Raw genomic sequence first — 22697 nt, 5'->3', positions numbered from 1 at the left:
CAACTACAATGTGAATTTGTTTTCTTCATTTTGAACATGCATGCTTAACTTTTTTGAAGAAGTCAAAATAATCCATCAAATCACCTTTTTTCAAAATGCAATTTTTTTAATTTTATTTGGTATTTGGTGCGTAATTAGATCAGCTTTTCTTAGGGACACATGGCATATGATCCACAAATGAAGGAATTTTTTTTATTTGTGCCCTACTTTTTGCCAAAAAATCCAAAACTACCCTACTTTTTCGAAAAATTGCAGAAATACCCTACTTTTTCTGACTTTCTGGTACCACTCCACTTGGAGTTGCGGGGTACCCTAAAAAGTGACAAAATTTTTGTCCTTATTGTACCCCTCTACTTGGAGTTGAGGGGTACTTTCCTATTTTTTTTCGAATTTTTTTACTACCACTCTACCTGGACTTGCGTTGTATATATGGCCTTTTTTTTTAAAATTTTTAAATACCACTCTACTTGGAGTAGAGTGGTATAATAAGGACAAAAATTTTTTGAAGCATAGTTTTACGTTAAAGCATGCATAAAAAAAATAGTCCCTCCGTCCCATATTAGATGACCTAGTTGACTCCGACACACGTACCAATGCATATATTTTATCTTTGATATCTTCAATTCTCTGCTAAAAAAATTATGAAAATTTAATATTTTAAAAATATTCATCGAGACGAATCCATGCGTAGGGCAAAGAAAGGTCGTCCACCAATTACTCGCATTAGGACCGAGATGGACGATTTGGAAACTGAGAGAAGATGCGGCGTTTGTAGGATGCCTGGTCATTCCTGCAAAGATTGCATTAATATTAGACATCAGTAGAAATCTAATCTTTATTTCATATTTATTGTATTTCGTATGTTATTTATTTTATAAATATTATGATTATTATTATAATTACTTTTTTATTAATGCCTAAATTAACATTATTAATATAAGTTGAAATGGTATGATAAATTGAAAAATGAAAGGAAATATTTATAGTAGATGAAATAATACATGTTTTATAATAATTGTAGATTTTATGGTATTTTATTTGTTATATAATTTTAATTAGTTTTTTTAACATTTATAATAATTATTACTCCCTCCGTCCCTCAATAGATGACCTATTTGACAAAAACAATATTGACTTAACACACTTTGACCATATTTTTCTACTAATTCACAAAGATAAATAATATTATGTAAGATATTGATGGATTCGTCTCGATGAATATTTTTAAAATATTAAATTTTCATAATTTTTTTTAACAGAGAATTGAAGATATCAAAGATAAAATATAAGCATTGGTACGTGTGTCAGAGTCAACTAGGTCATCTAATATGGGACGGATGAAGTATTTTCTTTTTATGCATGCTTTAACGTAAAACTATGTTTCAAAATTTTTTGTCCTTATTATACCACTCTACTCCAAGTAGAGGGGTATTTAAATTTTTTTTAAAAAAAGGCCATATATACAACGCAAGTCCAGGTTGAGTGGTAGTAAAAAAATTCGAAAAAAAAATAGGAAAATACCCCTCAACTTGGAGTAGAGGGGTACAATAAGGACAAAAATTTTGTCACTTTTTAGGGTACCCCGCAACTCCAAGTGGAGTGGTACCATAAAGTCAGAAAAAGTAGGGTATTTCTGCAATTTTCTGAAAAAGTAGGGTAGTTTTGGATTTTTTGGCAAAAAGTAGGGCACAAATAAAAAAATTTCGAAATGAAGGAGTTGAAGAGAGGAAATGCTTAATAGAAAATATTCCTAAGCATGCTATAAGAGGCACAATGATTGCGAAAGGTGAAGAATTTGATGAACCTGACTTGTTTGAATATGTTTTTCGTTAGCCATTTTAATCCATAAAACTAGTAACGAAAGACACATAAAGATGCTTTTGCAATGTCAATATATAACCAAGGACTATAATAACACCGTTTTACATATTTAGAGATCAAAATGACATTTACTACTTTGAAAGGAGTTAAGGGAAAAGTAATTGTTAGTCTCCTTTTTTGGATTGAACCTCCAAATGTACAGAGTATAGGAGATTTATTATTAGAATACTAAACTACACCTATTAGAGACAACAACCCACCAAAACTCACCTCCGTCTCAACAAAAGGAGACATTAAAATTTCAAAGGAAAATGTTAACGAGTGCCACTGGGGCATTCAGGGGCACTCTTTAATTTAAAACTATGAGTAGTACACTTAACTAGTGAAACATATGGCGTAGGTAACAAATTTGTGCAGTACAGTTAAAATATGTAACATATCATATATTAAAGTTTGAATAACTTCTACAGATTACACACTATTGAGTATTACGATCAATTCGACAAGACAAAGCAAACAACAACCCTCCCTCAAAAAAAGAAATAAAAGAGGCACAAACCAACACACAATGTTCATCTAAAACCCGTGACAAGGTAGAGCTACGGATGTTGTGAACTTGAACATGAACCATGCTCGAAGAAGAGTGAAATCCAAAATGCAACTGATATTCACAATGAACGCTGACAGGATCATCTATTTTGAACGTCACAACTTGATCTCTCAAGATGCACAAATGGTTCTCAGGTTTAGAAGTGATGCCTCTAAGTTCAGGTCCATTTTACTTAACTTTATAATGGATCTAAGCAATAAATATGAGAACTGATACTAATAACTTGTTACCACTTATTCTTCAATCCTACAAAAGGAAAAATAGTTAATGGCTTATGACAATATATAATAAGAATATACTTAAATACACTAGAGATACAAGGAACAGTTGGTTTCCATTAAAAGAAATACTTCAAACAGTAAAGATCACAGTGTTAAAGTGTTAAAATTTCACATGTTTTCATTTTGTAAAAAATTTGCATTCATCTTCACAGATATTAAATAGACGGGATCCTACTGACACTTGTGACTTGTGAATGCTAATGAAGTGAGAGATAGACGCAATTTTTACACGATAAGTTCAGTCAATCAAGTAAAAGAAATGTGTGTCAACATCCTGAATTTCGGTTTTTGCTTTTGTTAATTATTCATGTTCTTTTAATCGAATACCTCATAGTACAGATTATTCAATAAATCTATTTTATGTTTCAAGTTGAGATGGGAAAAAGTACAAATTTGTTTGATTTGTTCCTTAACATAACTAAATTGTCCATATTGAAACTCTGATAGACAATAATTTAAAACTCTAGAATCAAAGTAAGCCCCTGAAGTAACAAATATAGTAACAATCAAATTTCTACAAGTTAGGGGTGGCATTAGTTATACCGGTGTTGTCCATGGTGGATGGAAGGAGGCCAAAAATCCACCATATAAACACACCATTGCGGCCTAGGGCCGCCATGGAAGGCATTCCTTCACAAATTGGCTATGACAATTGTGTAAAGAGAACTACCACGTTATTCCGCCATAGCGACCATTTAACAATGCTGAATAATATTATGATGAATACGTCAGAAAGAACATACTACCATCAGAATTTGAAAAACAACATTCTTGAGGCACAAATGCAAGATACTAGTGAGTCAATTAAATTTATTACTATCATGCTTGGTCATATGACATCCTAGACAAATTTCAGTTTCAACAATGAAACATTAACATATATATGCAATTATGCATACACAAAAGGGTGTAAGAGCAAAATAAGAAACATAGCGTAAAGAAGTTAGCAAACCTCATCATCATCATCTCCACCATCCTCCTTACTCTTCTTGAGACGGGTAGTACCGCCTTCTTTGCTAATAGGCAATTTCATCGCTCCAAAGGGTGTATCAACATCAATATGTCCTTTCATAGAGTATCCTGTACCTTTTCCTCTCATCATGTCCCAAAGTGCTGACCCAAAATCCTTCGGCCTGAAGGTAATTGGAAGATCAATGGAACTAATCCCACATTTTTCAATTTTTGCAGACTTTGCAAGATCAGCACCTCCAATCCTATCATCACCAAGCCATACCTCATAATCAAGGGCATTGAGTCCTAAGTCAAAATCATTCTTGTTATCCAACTTCAAATGAAGAATAGCAACGGTCTCTTCAAAAGAGAAACTCTTAAACTGAATTTTCTCAAGATCAATATCAGGCTTGTATGGAATCGGGATTTCTCCAGTTTTTTCCATAGGTATAGTGATCCTTCCAATCACAGGAACATCAACTATGAGATCAACCTTCACCTTATAAGGAATGATACTTCCCGGTTGAATATCAGCATATGTATTTTTTATGTCATCATAAATCAAAGTAACAGGAATTTTTACCGTTTCCTCTCCATGTGCATGGATTGTACCAGAATCCGGTATCAAACCCGAAACTAGCTTCCTCCCATCGCTCTCAACCAAATAGTTAATATCAATTAGGGGAATCGGTACCGGATTCGGATTCTTTATGAGAATATCAACAACAAGATCTGCTTTGTCAAGATTAATTTTAGGAATGTGTATCTCCGAAACATCTGCAGTTGGTTTCCCAAACCCAACTGTTTCCTCAATCTTCTCCCCAATGTCTTGAATGAAACCCTTCACTGTATTGAGAAATCCACCCTTTTCCTCACCTTCCTTTTGTTCTTCACCCCTTTTCACTATTTCTGGTTTATCCGATGTCGACATCTCTACATAGCAAAGGGTAAATCAAATTAGATTTTTTTTTCTTCTTAGCCTCATGGTATGAAGCACGGACCTCTTTTCGGATTAGGTGTGTTCCGGTGTCGGACACGGTGTCCAACACCCACACATATGATTACACTGAATTATGTGGTTTTCTTAAATTATTAGGGGTGTCAGCGTCTTAGTGTCCGTGTCCTGTCCGGTGTCCGTACCCGTGCTTCATAAGTGGCCAACATATATTCAGTTAAAGACACACGCGGATGGGGGACGGGTTCAAATCAAGGTCTACACATAAAATGTCATCACAGTCAAACCACTAGATTGTAACAACGGGGGATGAGATTGGACAAAAATCCAATCACAATAAACCAAATGAAAAAAAAATAAAATTAACTTTGTTCATCAAGAGCTTGAAGAACCATAGAGAATCAAGATCATACAAACAGGTCAATAATTCCTAATACAAATTTTACATGACCAGTTTAAGAAAACACTTTAATTAACAATTTTACCTATGTGGTCTTGTTCAACCTTTTTTTTACCTATGTGCTATGTGGTTTTCCTAGTAGTAATTTCTTAATGAAGGGTTCCCAGAATCACAACATCAAAAATTAATAAATGATCACAAAAATACATAAAAAACCATGGTGGGAAAATATGAAGCAAAATAACATTGAATGAATAATTGGAAATAGCAAAAAGAAGTACCTGGGAGATTGAAATGAAACTGAGAGAGAGAGAGAGAGAGAGAGAGAGAGAGAGGTGCTTAAAACAGTAAAGAACAGTGGGAGATCAAGATTATGAGAGCCATCAGCTCATTGACGGTCCAGATTTTGCCACAAGTATCTAGGACTAGTGATAGCCGTCCATTTGAGTTCTTTTATTTTTTTGGTTTAATTGAAACTTTGGTCCTTTTATTTTTCAGCTTTATATGGATTTGTTCCTCTATTTTTTAAAATCTGATAATTTTGATCATCAATATATTTTTGAGTTGAAAAATTGGTGATGTGATTTCTTTTATACAAAATATGATCTGGCGATCGAAAAAGGTAAATTAAAATTATTAGAAAATTTATTTAAAAACTTTATTTAAAATGTCGTATCGCAATATTTTAGATTAAATATTTTATGGAACAACTAAAACTTTTAAATTTTAAAATAGATGATCAATTCCGCAAAAGAGTGAAACTATGAGGGCGAAACTTTTTTTAATGAGATTTAAGTTATACATCTATATCTCTCTCTATCCTGGGACACCACCCCAATTTATAAACCTAGTTTCTCCTCTTTCATCCATAAAAATAGTGATTTAGAGTCAATTTTTGATAAAATAAAATAAAATAAAATCACCTCTAAACTGTTGTTCTCCTTCCATTTTGTTGAAATAAGTGATTTTCACGTATATTTAGTTTTTCCTTTCATGGTTTCATCGTCCTAATGCGACAATGTGAGGTCATGGCCAACCAGATGTTCAGATTTAGCCCCCTTCCACCACATGCGATCACTGCCAAGTCCTCCCTCTCTGAATCTTAAAAACTCGCCGCACTATGCTTCACAAAGGAGTGACTGAAGAAATTTTGGTACAATGCGAAGGACATGATCCAACCGAAACCACTTGGATCATGTCCTTTAAGGGTATTCCAATCCTTTAAGTATACATGGTTCTAGAAAATAAATTCACCATCACTCATAACAAGTAAATCCATTGGAAAAAGTACAATGCAGAAAATTCAGACAATATTTGGATCAATCAATCAATAAAAAACCATCAATTAGCACCTCAAGGCTCAAACACTGGACATTGGCTTCCACCAATTCCATAATTGTACTCTAAACTTTCATCAACTATCACTCATAAGGCTAACAAAAAAAATGCCCTACTGTTGGTGAAAGAAAAATATAAAGGAATTCAGACCACAAGGTATGATTCCATAGCACAATAAAAAGGCATATTTAACTTTTACCCACATGTAATACAACCAAAGAGGGAAACTCAAATAATTACAGTCGAGAACATATCATTCAAGTCCATCATGTTTCTGAAGGAGTTTTGTGATCTGGACCAGCTAGAACAATCTGCAATTAAGGTATTGGAAATTTAGCAATGGAGTGAAAAAAAGAGACATGAATGCTAAAATCCTAACAAATATGGCATTAATTTCAACATGTATCTATTGTAAATAGTTTAGAAAGACATACATTACAGTCAAATGCAAACCTCCTTGCAAGCATGATAGCTGCATTCCTTTCTCTCTCTGATTCAAATGCTAATACAAAAGAGAGTCCTTGCTTTGGTTGCCAAAATAGTGCCTGCGCCGCAGCATTCCCACCTCCTCGAACTCCACAAAGCTGAAGAAAACAAGAGATAAAAAGAAACATCACAACTAAGTGTATGACAACAAGAAGCAAGAGTGGGAGAGGAAAATATCAAAATGGTAGACACCGAAAATGTTAAAAACAGTATTTATAACAGGCTAAATAAAGAGTTATCCAGAATTGACAGTTACCACAGTTGAAATACCTGCATTGAACTCGAATAAAATTCTTTGGCAATTGTTGTTTTCCCTTTACAAAGCTTCATTCTCATCTTTCCCACATTAAGTATATGAATGGATTCAGTTGGATGATGTGAATCATTTGTCTGGGTTACAACCACCTGCAAAGTATTGAATATAACTATTACTATTGTCACTGAATCTGGTCAGACTTTTCAAATTTCATATAGTGAAATACTGACAAATCAAGACACAACTACAAGTTACCAAAACTAGACACTAATTGAAGGTTTATTATAAGCATGGATGGATCCATATACAAGAACAAGCGATGAATGATAAAGCTTACATAAAATCTCAATTATTAAAATGATAAACTTATATTGATGCTCTTGCAAATTATAAGAGGGAAAAAAGGAAAGACCAAACAAATTTAAAAGGATTGTAGCGACATACATTGAATTCAGTGTCATGTTTTCGAACAAGTGCCTCTACATAGTTTCCCAAACCAGCAGCTGAAAACAAATAAAAACTCAGTTTAACCTCAACTTGATTGGACAGAAAAACAGGTCCATTTCTTTGAATTGACAAGACAGATACTTTATAGTTTAAAATAGAAGCAAATAATAGAAGCCATTCTTGTTGACTACTTAATAAAAAGTGCATGATCCAGCATTGTAGCCAAACCTGGTTCAATTGGACCGGTGGTTGACAGTGTGATCTGCAAGCCTTCTGAAATAATACAAACTTGCAATATGCGTCCAACGTCAAAAGGTTCTGGGGCATAAACTGATTTGGTAGCTCCTGAGAACACAAAAACGTGTTACATAAAAGGAAAGGAAAAAAACAGATGAAACTACCTGATAATGATATAACATCAATATCAATAAATATCCTTTACATATTTGTGCAAGTTAATGGCAGAGTAGGTAGTTTTTCTCATAATTCTTCATAAATAGAGAAGGCTTATCCCACAAGGCGGAATTGCCTACATGAATCAAACAACGTCATAATGTCTCCTATAGGTGTTTTCGGTCTTCTGCTACCTCTAGTGATTGGACTATCCTTCATCTGATTTACTATCCTTACAAAGGAAATTTACTTTTGAAGCAGATAGAGAAAACCGTATTATGATCTATGCCAAACAATGTTAACATGTAAAGTAACAAACATGTAAGTTCATGAATAGGTGAGATTCAGAGCTTCCAACCTCCTGGAATACTGGAAAGCATATGGCATTATAATTGACTCTGTTTAAGGGACTCACAGTTTGTGCTCGTCAATGGTAGTTTTCTACTCGTTGCATCTAATAGTACAAACCAGACAGAGAAGCGCTTCAAGGTATATATTCCATTCGGCTAATTCAAAGAATTTGGCCGATATGACGGAAAGTATAACTCCTCTTTGGAGCAATTATATATTTTGTTCGACATAAAGGGTATATTGGCTTGGTTACCTTTTATTTTTTCTTTTTTCAATTTCAACATTAGTGTTGTTTATAAGAGGTACCCTGATAGACACAAAATGATGTGTACATGAATGCAGACATTTGGGAGCTACATATTTTATGTCCTACTAATTTTTTTACTAATAGTATTAGTTGTAGTATAGCTAATTATATATTGCATATGATGATAAATTGGGTCGGTAGCAATTATTTACTAATAATTTATGCACTCTCCTTATGAAGAACATCTTGAGGCAGTTGATAGAATACTCAGATATTTGAAGGCCACTCCCGAAATGGTCTATTTTTTAAGAAGACCGGTGAAAGAAATGTGTCTATCTTTACTGATGTAGACTGGGCAGGTCTGGGTTTAGTTACAGGCAGAAGATCAACCTCTGGATATTGTACCAATGTATAGGGAAATCTTGTGACATGGAGAAGCAAAAAATAAGTTGTGGCAGAAGTAGTGCAGAAGCTGAGTTTACGGCTATAAATCAGGGAATTCGTGAAGGATTATGGAGGAATGAAAATTGAGCTTCCATTGAAGGAGTAGTGAAGGAGTCCTGGAGGAATGAAAATTGAGCTTCCACTGAAATTATATTCTGATAGTAAAGCCCCTATTAGCATAGCCCACAACCCAGTTAAGCATGATACACCCAACATATTGAGATTGACCTTCATTTCGTAAAGGAGAAATTAGATGCGGGAATTATGTCTACCTTTTGTGACTTTTAGTCAACAAACTGCGAATATCTTAACTAACATGACTCTTTTCCTCTACTCTCAATATTCCTCACAAACAGAAATTGTAATGTAGCTTTGTTCGTTGCTAGATGAATTAAGATGGAAAAAGATTAATAGATAGAACTAAGAAACCTCTTTCCAGAGGAACAACTAACTTCTCTCAGCCTAGTCCCAAAAGTCCCTTATAAATTTTCTGATGTCCTCTTCCTTTTATCTACCCCTTCATATAGTCCTTCTCAATTGTCCTGTGATTCATGTATCTTCTCTCCCTCTCCATTCATGCCATTGCTGCCTGTTCTTTTTCTGTTCTCTCTCTCCCCTTCAACCAATTATAAATGTCCCACTCCCCTTAATATCCCCTATATACTTTGTTTCTTTCTCTTTCTTTAAACTAGAATGGCCTGTTCTTTGGGCCGAATTACTTTTTTCCCTCTACTAAAATGATATTATGTTAATTTTCTCATTTTGGGACAAGTAAAATGAATGACAGATACCCAACCACAATATACCAGAGGTTAGATAAAAGTAGAAATCATGAGTCCAATGATGGATACCCAACTGACTCGCATGAACACCATTGAAAAGCAAAATAGATACCTTCAAAAGCTATTCACCAAGAGAAATGAAAAACTTTTGGAAGATATACCGGTAATAAGTTCCTTTTTGGCACTTTCGGGTGATACTCGATACCACTGAAGTGAACATTCTGAAAGTTCGGGGGCATTATTGGAGCAAGGTTGAATTTGCAAATATGAGCCTAATGTTTCAGTCCCTTCTAATTCATATAAATGAGGAACATTTTCCTCTCCTTTCTTTTCCCTTGCCAACTGAAAAGTGAAATGGAAGAAAATCAGTGATAACTTAGAATGGAAGACAATTATATTATTCCTCAATTTAATCAAAGAAACGTATCAATCACTTCAGTTCAGATGAAAGAAAGGATTAAAAGGCCAAGAAATAAACCATATAAGACCTTCTTCGAAGATCCTCCCAACTCCATAGCTCACATTACATCCTTGAGGAAGGAATATGGAAGATTCAAATGTTTTTGCATTTTAATTTTAATATTTTATTCATTATAGTCAATAAAGTGATACTGAGTAGGTTTAAAGAATTTAACAGTATGAAAGATATATGCAAGACAGTGTGGGAGTACAATATCACAAAAATAGATCCTCAAACTACCCAACTGAACACCAAAATATAAAACCACATCGATGTTACCCAATATAAGATTAACTAAAGGATAATGTTGAAGAAAATAACAATGGCGAAAGTCTTGTATTGTACATCAAAGTCGTAAATATTTCATAATTAAAATCACAACCTCTTCAAAATGGCATAACATGATAGGCATACCTCTTTTTGGAGTCGAAGATAATGTCTAGACTTTTCTGCAAGTTGAGTCCTTAATGCTTGAAGCTCGTGTTCCATATCCATAACCTAAAAGCAATCAGAAATCAATTTATTGGATTTCCTCAAAATAATCATAAAAATGTCAATATCGTAGACAAATGACGAGACAAAGAAAGTAGTGGAAAGAAGGGTATTTCGACAAAGGAGAAGAATATCAATCATGCACACAAAATACTGCAGCCATAATCATAATATTTTTCCCTGAAATGCTCTGAATCCATTCTACACCTTCATAGATGCAATATCTTGCACTTGTACTGATTCAAATTATTTAATAAGTTTTGAAAGATATAAGCGGTCATACATCATTAGAGACCTGCTAAGTAGCTACTATTGAAAGCAAGCAAAACAAACATATCAACATTTAATCTCATAAACAATAAACAAATATGGCACTGTCATGACGGTCGAGACAAATCAAACTTCCTTAACAAAAAAACAGAAAAAACAAGGCTTGAAAATTCAAATCAAATGTACTTCATGTACTACGTATGTATGTACACAGTATTTTTCCTAACGATTTCACAACCTAAGAGAGGTAGGGTCAGGGAACTGCAACCACGAACAAGAGGGTGTTTCAAATAATAATAATGATTGATAAATGATGAGAGATACCTTGCTTGGCTGATGCAGCATTTTGATTCTTCGAGCCTCTTGAACCTCCTTCATTAATTGTTCCAGGTCCTACAGATCCCACAGAACTAAATTTTATTAAAATAATTTTTTCTCAGTCTATGTTGATACAACACAAAAATATCAATCGATACATCATGGAAATATCAACCGATAACAGTTACACTTTCTATTCACACAACCAGTATTTTGATTATTGAAGAGTCTTTCTTTGTTTAATTTTCTTGTAAAAATATTTCTTAACAGAGAATATACATAATGAAAAAGGAAAGAGAGTCAAGAATGATTAAATACATATCACAAATGATTAAACACCCATGCACTAAATCACCAGAGAAGCAATAAAACTATTAAATTTTACGGAAAAAGGTCTGTAAAAAGAGACGAATTCATCCCAACTGCATACTACCACAAATTCTGACATCCTTGTTTTATCCTAAAGAAATCTTTAAACAGAAACAAGAGAAATTGCTTGTAAGTTTTATGAACAGGCCACTGATTGTGTTTTAACATCCTTGACTAAGTACTGTCCAGCCAACAAAACTAGATCATACATGAGTTTTGAAATCCAAATGGAGTTGTCAACTAGACCCTTCTCTATGTTAAAAATGGGGAAACATAAATGACAAGGAAATAAAATGAACCTGGTTTCCTGAAGTTCGAGACATCTTCTCATGCTCTTGAAGAGCCTCCTCCACTCTTTGAACTGCTGCCCGGGCATTATCTATTTCAAAACGAGCAAAAGCTCTTTCCTCATATACAAGTTTCTTAGCATCTTCAGAAGCCTACAAATGAATCTAGATACTCAGCCTTGGAAAAGGAAATTTCTTTGCAAAGCCAAGTATAGAGGATTTGAGTTGAAAAAGAATCCATTTCACAAATGGGAACTAAATATTGAAGTTATCTTCAACGTAATGATCAAATAAAAAGGAAGCAAAAATTAGACAGCCCAATAGTGTTTCATTCCCAGACAAATTAGACAGCCTAATAGGTCAATAGACAGATTGAAGTACAGCAGCACACAGCATTTTGTTTACTGTATATGTACTTCTATATGAAATAATCAAAAATTTGCTATCTATTGATCATTGAAATTGCAAATACTTTCCAATTATTCAACTCTTTCTCTCAACTCAATAATACGCTTCTCAATTTGTGGCAATGTGCAATTTGTGATGCCTTTGGTTGAAGCTGAATGCTAGCAGGTTAAAGAAATCATGATGCTTCAATTTTTTATGGGGTGTTCATTACACAGTTCTCTTTAGAGAATTTCTTTAACAAACATTGAGAGGGTTGGAGTCATCTTGACATTAGTGTCATTGTTGATCTTGTTCTGCTTTCAATTACTGCAGTCATATCTGTTTTTCTATCACCAAAAGAGAGATTGAAGAAGTTAACATCACCTGCTTAAGAAAATTTGTTAGCTTTTTCACCTCAGCCTTCTGTTGTACTAGCTCCCCTTCCCTATGAGTTAACTGAACTGCAAGGGCTTCAACCTGCAGATTGAACACTACTGTATATGTTACAGTTGTTTACAGCAAAAGATTGCATAAGCACAAATAAACTAATGGAAAAAATATTTTATAGAAAATTGTAGTTTTGTCACTAATTTTAGTATTATATACATGAGAAAACTTAAAGTTGATCTAAATTTGAAGAAAACTTTCCCATTATTCATTCTCAAAGACTTCTCATTACATCTCTCCTCATCCATTCTCTCATAATTCTACTCTGTCTCCATCTACTCCCTCTGTGAGTGTCCCCCCAAACCCCCACCCCACCCCTAATTAAAAGTTCTTTGAAATCACGCTGGAAATATTTAGTAATACAACAAAGTTATTAAGAAACACATTAATGTTTAAAGAATAATGACACCTAAAATGCTCCGTAGTCGCCAAATGTATCAGAATCTCTAAAAATGATGACATAACTTGCTTTTTGCTAAAACATCACATAATGAAATATAAATATTTGATGTACCGAGCAGCTCCACAGAAGGCCATGACTCGTATATGAGGCCTCTAGCAACATGGCATTGGTTGTAAAGGGCACTCAACTGTCCAGATATACCACAATCAAGAAAGACTATCATGACTCTTAGAAATCAGGTTGAGCCTAACACAACCCCACTAAACCGGTTTGTGAGGTGAGGATTGCCCCCATGTTCAGGCCATCTTTTGTCCGATGTGGGACAGGGACTCTTTAACAATGACAATGCGGAATATATACTCACACATTGGTACATAAACAAGGCACTGCAAGAGAGATTATCAAACAAACATTGGAAATAGAACTAACCAAAGAAATAGCTTCGTGTACATCATCCTTATTTCTTCCCGCCACTCGCCCTTTTAAGGATTCCAACCCATCTCTTATCTTCTTTAAAAGAACATTCTTCTCTAGTGAAGCTGCTTCTCTAAGTTTAGCCTGAATCCCACAATCAAACAATATAGACATGAATTTCTTTGCAAATTATTATCATCATTAATTATTGGCTTAAATAGGTCTTTCGTCCCTGCAAATATAGGTCATTTGAATTTTCGTCCCTGAAGTTACTAATCCTTCCAATCTGCCACTGCAAAATTTAATCGTTTGACTTTTGGTCCTAATTAGGTTTTTTTGCTGAGGTGGGCTGTCATTAGCGACGTGGTGCCCGTGTGGCCAGTGATGATTGGGCGAGGTGGTTGGCTTAAATAGGTCTTTCATCCCCTGCAAATGTAGGTCATTTGAATTTTCGTCCCTGAAGTTACTAATCAGATGTAATTAGGACCATTTTTCAAATGATTAATATTTGCAATGGCAAAATCTAAGGATTAGTAACTTCAGGGACGAAAATTCAAATGACCTATATTTGCAGGGACGAAAGACCTATTTAAGCCTTAATTATTTCAATTTTGAAAGTTAGGTAAAGTTTGAAATAGAAAATGTGTGTAACCTCTTCAGACAACTTAGCAGCAGCTGCCAAACCCTTCTCAAATTTACTAGCAAGGTCGCGAACTGAGAGACGTTTCTGCTGTTCCAACAGCTGTGCAGTTTCGCGTGCAACAACCTCCTTCATCGATAGCACTTTCGGGTCATCCATGATCTGATTATTAGATCCAATTTGATAAGTAGGAAATCGAAGAGAAGCAAAAATTACATCAGCTGATACCACGTCCTTATGCATCATCATAGTGTCACCAAAACTGCGGGTCATCCTTGTCATTTTTCGCGAAGTATTAACTCTGTGAATCACAAAAATGAAATCTGATTAGCATGTAATAATAATAATGATAATTTTGTTAAGCGTATTAACAATGTTACTAATAAATAAATAAATAAAAGAAGAAGAAAAGACAAAGGTTGAACTTACAGATGATGGGTAGTTAAGGTTGAGATTGTATGATGAGAAGTGGTTGTTCAAATTTAGTTATACACCAAGAAGGTAGCAGAAAGAGAGAGAGTGTAGGTGAAGAAAGATGATAATAGTTTTGCTTTTTTGAAAGGAAAAAGAGAATGCCGCCCCAGTACTGGTCCCTCAACTGGTGGTTTAGTGTTATTAACGTTTTCAGCTGTATTTTATTACTACCTCCGTCCCAATTTAATTGACACAATTTTGTTTTTCACACATATTAAGAAAAATGTATAAATAAAGGGGAAAGTGGAATATATTGTATTGAGAATGATAAAAGTAGTATTATTTAGTGTTATATTGTATTGGGAATGATGAAAGTTGTATTGAAAATTGAAATTAGTCAGTTATTTTGAGACACTTTTTTTTAGAAAATGGGTCAGTTATTCCGGGACGGAGGGAGTATATTCTTTTGAATTCCGGTTTGGAATTCGTCTCACTTTCGAACCCGACCCCTACATATTATCATGCATTGTTTTTAGGGGTATACTTGGGTCGGCTTAAGACCAAAATCATATATAATACTTTGGTTTTGGTGATATAAAATAATCACTCGTTATATTGTTGAGTCGGTTTGGACAAACCCACTAATTTATGTTTTGGATTGGGTATTCGGTTACTTAAATTATTTTTCTAATTTTTTTGTTAATATTAAATTAATAAATGATGAGTCCTAGCATATTTTCATAAAAATTACTCAACTTTTTTTAAAAAAATTGTGTAACTTATTTTCACTATATTTTAACGTAATAAAATAATAAATGATAAATCAAATAATATTTATTTTTTTTTACGATAAATAAAATTTCATTAACGAAAGTTTGGCAATAAATCAAAAGTCAAGACTGCATAAATACAAGGTAGGGTCTCTTCAATCCATATACAATCGGGATTATGAAGAGAGTATTGGGCTAGATAATGAGCAGCTTGGTTAGCCTCACGTCTAACATGCAAGAATCTTAAACTACTTGCAACAAACTAAAGTTGCATGACACAAGACTATATTGAAAATCAAAACATGTTAGAGTTACTCTTTCTTCAAAAAAAAAAAAAAACATGTTAGAGTTACAAATTAGGATGTTGCACTTTTTGGTTATTTTGAAAATTATATAGACTTATGACCAAAACTTTATTTTTGAAAGATTATGACCAAAACTTTTGGTATTCTCCTTCTTCCATATGAAAATAAAAAAAATGTTGGGATTATTGGGTAAGTGGGTTTATTGGGTATGAGTCTGGTTTTACCTGAACCCGTTATTTTTTATGGGATTTTCATTTTGAGTAATCTTTCATTTTTAAAACCATACTCGCCCAATAACCCAACCCACATTTTTTTTGTTTGATTAGATTTTCAGGGTTGATCCAACCCATGTATACCCCTAGCTAACTCAATGATAACTTAAAGTTAGGTTAACTTTCCTGTTTCTGGATCTAAAATATTATAATATAAAAAATATATATTTTGTCTCTAACAAAATCACATTTTTAATTAACTCCTATAAAAAATTACTTTACAAATACAAATAATAGCTTCAAAATGGTAAATCCCTCCGCAACCAAATTACATTTATAATCATTTTAGGGGATCAGTTTTGAGAAGCAACTAGTGTGCGACCCGTGCCGATGCACGGGGCGACGGGTGCATTTTATTATAGCCTATATCGACGAAGTTAAGCAAAAAAGATAACCCATACGACAAATGAGTGTTCTGATACATGAATACGTATATACGGGTACACCATCAAACAATCTCAGTTGACACATGTATTGTGTTAGAAGATTGACATCTCTTAAGCTAAAACGATTCGACGTCGCAATAATTAATTACATAAACAAATAACTAAATTGCATCATTAAACCCATCCATTAGGTTATACATCATAGAAAAATAGATTAAAAACATGGATTACATTCAATAAAAATACATAATTAACAACAACTACAAAGTTCTAACACGAATTAAAAAACCAAACACTTAGCAGAGAGAGCCAACATATCTATTCAATTTTTTCAACATCAACCCAACTACTAATCTTGATGTTCCGAAAATTGAACAACAACACATCTCCGAAACCAAATCCATTATCAACACAAAATTTCTTCCAACGATCAGTCAATTCAATAGCTCCATGACACAAATGAGACTGAACAATAGGTAACCAATAAGGGTCGGTGGTCGGTCCCACAAGAATCAAGTATTCGGATTCAAACTTTGTGATAAATTCTCCATACCATGGCTGAATTGTCTGAAGAAAAAAAACCATAGAAAAACAAACCAAGATGAATATTTACTATAAGGGAGCAAAACATATAAATAAATGATTGACATGTACCAAAGTCACCCGGGGAGATGCCCTAACAATGTCACACACAACAACTTGGAAAGTAAGTGGATCATGGTCAGCAATTGCAATAGAGTGATAATCGGGAAAAAGTCTACGATCCATCTCACACTGATCAAATACCTTGATAATGAACATATTGTCTCCAAAATAAGAGAAATCAACCTGATGATTTTGATACTGTAGATTGTAGAATTCACGGATCTCAATCCACCCATTAGTTATAAGTGGCTCATCAAAGGATCTGTTCCAAGTGATAGTATGCTGGTGAGTCCCATTATATACTTTCCAGTATCGTAAAAGTTCTTCGCCAAATGAACACAAAAACAAAGGATCTATTTCACCGCAAGGCTATAACACAATAAATAAAAAATCAGGCCCAAAATGAACTTTCAATTATTAGAATAACATAATAATAACAATACAGATCATTTTGTAAAAAAAAAAGAAACAATACAAATCATCAATATCTAACAACTCACAACATTTCTAATATTAATTGTGGTGAATTCAGCCTTTCTTGTCTTCCCCTTGAAAATTTCTCCCAGTGTTGCGGAAAGAGGCAACATATTTTTTCCTCAAGGTAAATCAATACCTGTATGTAATTGAAATGAGTCCGCTACGTAGTATGTAAGCACGAGCACCAAGCGAATTGAACTTGCATTCCCAATAATAACTATATAGTGGAAGATCTTATGAGTAAAGGTACATACAATACAATATTTATAAATTTTGCGCTAATAATTGTACTTAGTCTACAGGGTTGAAACTATTCAGTCACGTGGAGGTAGTACACATAAGTGGGGCACCCAAGACAAAAATTCAAGGAGTAGATGAAGTACATTTGGTCCAATAATTGTACGACGGCATTAACAAAAGTGGTAAGAACAGTAAAAGCAAAACTCAAAATTAACTGCAACAGTAACGGTAACATTAACGATCATAACGATCATTACAACAGTAACAATAATGATCGTTATGACGGCCACAGTAACCGACACTCTACGAAAATCACTATAAATTCTCTTCACCCTATCATCAACTCTTCACCATTACCAATTTTTTCCCTCAAAAAAAAAAAAATCTACCAATTTGTTTAGCCAAATCTCCAAAATGGGAAAAACTTTCCTCATATGTATCACTCTTCTGGCCTTCGTTTTATTCATAAGTTCCATGAATATCGAAGAATTAGGAGCAGGTTTCGTAGGGTTAATTATATTTGCGGTTGGTCCATTGTTGGCAATAGCATGGATCATTATCATCTGTTTTGATAGAGAAATTAAATAATTTCTCTTAAATGCTCATGGCAAATAAGACGATGGTTGATAGTTTGGTGTTCTTGGCAAGTATTCTATTTTTGGCAAGAATCTCAGATGAAAATTCGTCAATTATATTGTAATATTTCTATATTAGTTTTTCCAGATTATAAGGTAATATTTTGTGTAATATTTCTTTGGTAATGAATCTCTATATCTAAGCCTTTAAGGAGGAATCGTTGTATTATTTAATTCAGAAGTTTAAGTACTGACACTACTTTCCTTATTTTCATTGTACGGCTACAATATAATGAATGCCAGAATATCTTTTCTCCATTTTTGTCTTTATAATGATGATTTTTTTTTGAAGGATCTTTATAATGATGATATTCTCTCAACAAATACTGTAGAAAATCCTTGGCTGAAACATACTCACGTGACTTACTAACAACAACAGTGCATTAATAATTACCAATTGAATGGTTCCTTGTAAAATATATAAAATCAAAGGTTATTTTGGTACATGTGACATGTACAGGGAAGGATCGAGAAAGTGGTTATGTGAAAATATAGACTTCACAACTAAACCAATTCCTGACTCAATGTTGCCATTGCAATTTGCAAACCCACAACCTCATATAACATTATATCTAACACCATAACTGAAAATCCTCATTCTCAAGCCCAATGGCAGATACATCAATGTATCAAAAATCAAAGAGGTTCACCGTCGTAATCCATCCATATGAAGACCGATCAATTGTAAGTAAACAATTTCTGCATTCCAAGTTGCCACTGTATGAAGATTGATTAGAAGTTGCACTCTTTTGGTCCATTTTCTATTCAACGGTCCTGTTCTTCTCTGGAATACAAAAAACTTTTTTTTTTTCATTTTTCTCTCATAAGCACCCTGTTCTCTGTGTGAATATAACAATGCGGTCTCTTATTTGTTGCATATGCGTTTATGAGGCAATGAAATATGTGATAATTAATGAAGCATCTCGCCTAATATTGCATCCATTGAGAAGTATGTAATCTGCCATTTTATCTTGCAAAGGTTAATTTGCGGTAGTGAAGTTATCTAGCAATTTAAGTTTAATTTTGTTACTTTTTTAGCACAATTTTGGCATCATCTTGAGCAGCTCTAACACATATTTACAAAAAGGTTTGTTTTTGGCTTTTTTACTTTGGTGAGAAAATAACAATGATACGAATAATAGAATGAGGAAGAGCCATCAGTTGCAATTGGTCAAGTTGAAATGCATGAATAGAAGATAAGTTTTGTGTTTGGATTGGAGCGACATTTTTTCTTCCTGTTGGCCTGTGGTTCTGCCTGCTGTCAATAGAAGCCTCTGTTTCTTTTGTTTGTTGTTTGTGTGGTAGCCGTAGTTGTAGCTGGTTTACTGGCTATTTTTCTGTGTTTAGTTGTGGCAACTCATTGGCTTGGCCTGTGGGTTTGTTTTGCACTTTTCTGCTTTGTTTTGGTAGCTGCCTTACACCATCTTTCGCCTTGTAAGCTTTGATTGTATCAGTTGCCTTATGCACTTCTTGTGCAAGGCTTTCAATCAATATATGCTATTTCACCAAAAAAATAACCATGACTAATCCCGTAGGATGCGATAGATTATTCTTGTAACTATAAGAATGCATGCAGAAAAAATTGCAAGTTACTATCAGCAAGTGATATTATAACTTTCACCCAAAAAAAACCTAAACAACTCTGTTTTGATTGATGCAGAAATTGGAATACACAAACGCCATCAAGCATGGAATTTCGGACGGAGATATTATATCAATTTGCATTGGAAAGAATATAAGGCATGACGTGCGAATGGAAATGCAAAACGGTGCAATGTGGTTTGGACTTGGTTGGGGAAAATTAGAGCAAAGTATATAATTCCAGAGGCTGGCATTCTTTTGTTCGAGAAAATGGGACAAAAGTCGTATAATCTCTACCAATACAACCACGACATGGAGCTCGTAAAATTTCCTAAAAAGGAAAGAAATCGCTTTCCAATAGGATTCGTGAAACCAATCACCACCGAAAGAATGCTAGCAAAACTTGTAATGGTAAATATCAAATAATATCTGTTCATTATTACAAATGTTTCAAACCTGTGCAATCAACACCTAACAAATTACATGTATCTTGCAGATACTACCACGTTCATTTACCATGGTATTAAGCGATTGTCTTTCAAACCCCATGAGGTTAATTCTCGACGATGGCACATCTTGGACTATTGAATGGGCAATAGTAAATAATCACATATGTTTTGAAGATAGCTGGCAAGAGCTGTCGAAGATAAAGGACATCAGCGTTGGAGATAGTTTATTTTTTGACTACAATGGGGGAGAAACGCTCAATATGAAAAGGACCTCCCTGAAGGAGGATGGTGTCTTTCTCTCATCTAAACACCCATCGTTGTCATCAGATTATATCAATAACATCGGTGGCGTAGAAAGAATCCTGTGGACATCAACACTAAGTTCGTCGAGTGCAACAGGAGACCAAGCACTTGTGAGTACCATCTTCCCTCATAAGCTAACTTTATTAAGAATAAACACATTATCTCAAAGCATCAATATTAAGTCATTAAATTTTTTTATCTGTAGAACATTCCAAGTGAAGCTGCAATGGAATACTTTGTGGATAAGCCCAAATTCGTTAACTTCAAGTTGCCGGGTGGAGAAGTCAAGACGTGGAGCATAATATTCAACAACCATGAAAGAAATGAATGTCACATTGGAAAGGGATGGTACGAATACGCAAGGAAAGAAAACCTCATGAAAGGAATGAAATTGGTATTTTCAAGGTTTGGTCATGACAACTTGGTACATATGTCCATTGAAAATGGTATATAAGAATTAGCAATAGAGTAAGGATACCCATTAGAAAGGAGGGGCTAACTCAGTTAAGACCATTGTAGCTGACCTTTTTTTTTAATGAGGCAGCGCTACCTTTTACGTGTTTGCGGTAATGAACTATATTCTTAATCTAACTCTATCGTTTGAATTATGATGAATTATGATGACGCAGATAGTTAGATACAACAAAAACACTTTAGGGAAAAACTACACTGTTTAAGTACTCAAAATATATCACCTGACAAAAAATCCTACCGACTATTAAGCCGGGATCATGAAGGGAATGCACAATAAATAAAAAAAACTTCAAACATATTACTTAGGAATAGTACGTGGGATATCATTAGGTTACAGAATAATCAAACAACACAACACAATACAAATACCCTAACAAAATAACGCTGACAGAATACACGATTCATCAAGGTAACAACGTAGCTTCATGGGTAGGAAGGTCACATCCCCTGCAAAAAAGGAGATGAATTACATATTATATATATATAAACACGTCCATGTACATGATGGATAAATTACAATATAATTCTATAAAAGAGACATATATTGGGACGTATATTTACCTTATAATGTCGACACATATATAATTAGGGGGGGTAATCCACCAGCAAACTTAGTGTGTCTCCAACATTTAGGTTTGCTTTCCTGATAAACTGTCTCCATCCTGCATACAAATACACTTTGTGCTCTTCATTTTTATTTTTTCTTCTTATAGGACAAAAATAAGAAGTCTGGGACTCATTGTTAATCAAAATGATTGAACTATATTTCCAAATTTCTGTTTGCTTGGCAACATACACTGGAATATTCTGAAATGAATAAAAAAAAAGAATAATATTAATGTTTGTGGAAAAAATATCTCAAAATCTAAAGACCAAATTTAAAACTTAAGAAGTCATTCGTGCTAACCAAGACATGTCTTGCAGCCCTTACGGACTTCGTGACCTTTTTTTCCCACCTTGTTGGAGCAATTAACTGGTTCGACGTTGCCGTAAATATGACTCCTCAGATGATTATTATTGATTTCCATCTGAGCAAGGAAGTATGGCCAAAAGAATTCCCCAGTCGAAGATCCAACAATACTTTCAATCACGAAATTAAGAAATAATATTTATTAGGTACAACCAAATCGTAAAAACATCAAATAATATGCTACAACTACATTAATTAATAATCGTAAAAACTAACTTGTAATTCGTAGATGGGAAGATGTTGAAGTCAAAATTAAATGCCATTTGAGGGTTTCAACCAAATCAGTAACGGGGAAATGCCTAAGGGTCGGCAACAAATATATATGAGGAGAAATAAGAATGCAATAAATAAGTCAGAGTTATCATTTGTGCATTTTGATTTATTACTTATAATATATATCATATTTCTTAGGGTAGTACATTGAAAGAAGCAATGAGATACGATATCAAAACCAAATTATGGTATACGGCCTACCTATAGTGTCTCAATAGTAGTCTTCCCAAAAGTAGCATGTGAACAAAATAAAG

General features: G+C 34.0%; 2 protein-coding genes across 2 annotated transcripts; both read right to left on the bottom strand.

Moving 5' to 3' along the window:
- Positions 1–2249: 2249 nt before the first annotated feature.
- LOC146937445 (uncharacterized) lies at positions 2250–5359 on the bottom strand. The gene is made up of 3 exons (XM_085751751.1): positions 5300–5359; positions 3665–4596; positions 2250–2677 (listed from the first exon to the last, which is right to left on the bottom strand). Exons 2-3 carry the CDS (start codon positions 4592–4594, stop codon positions 2672–2674), a joined length of 936 nt encoding a protein of 311 aa, XP_085607877.1. The 5' UTR covers positions 4595–4596; positions 5300–5359; the 3' UTR covers positions 2250–2671.
- Positions 5360–6331: 972 nt separating this feature from the next.
- On the bottom strand, positions 6332–14857 carry LOC146937444 (stomatal closure-related actin-binding protein 1-like). Its single transcript, XM_085751750.1, has 13 exons — positions 14679–14857; positions 14262–14550; positions 13625–13753; positions 12730–12822; positions 11971–12111; positions 11309–11377; positions 10637–10720; positions 9924–10104; positions 7774–7890; positions 7543–7601; positions 7113–7247; positions 6791–6940; positions 6332–6667 (listed from the first exon to the last, which is right to left on the bottom strand). The coding sequence occupies exons 2-13, from the start codon at positions 14529–14531 to the stop codon at positions 6623–6625; spliced, it is 1473 nt and encodes a 490-aa protein (XP_085607876.1). The 5' UTR covers positions 14532–14550; positions 14679–14857; the 3' UTR covers positions 6332–6622.
- Positions 14858–22697: the final 7840 nt, after the last annotated feature.

This window comes from Medicago sativa, chromosome 3 (genome assembly GCF_051527215.1).
Source record: "Medicago sativa cultivar Bolivia chromosome 3, Bolivia_mono, whole genome shotgun sequence".
NCBI classification, from domain to species: Eukaryota; Viridiplantae; Streptophyta; class Magnoliopsida; order Fabales; family Fabaceae; genus Medicago; species Medicago sativa.
The sequence above is the reverse complement of the archived record's forward strand: the minus strand, read 5'-3'. Positions and strand labels throughout refer to the sequence as shown.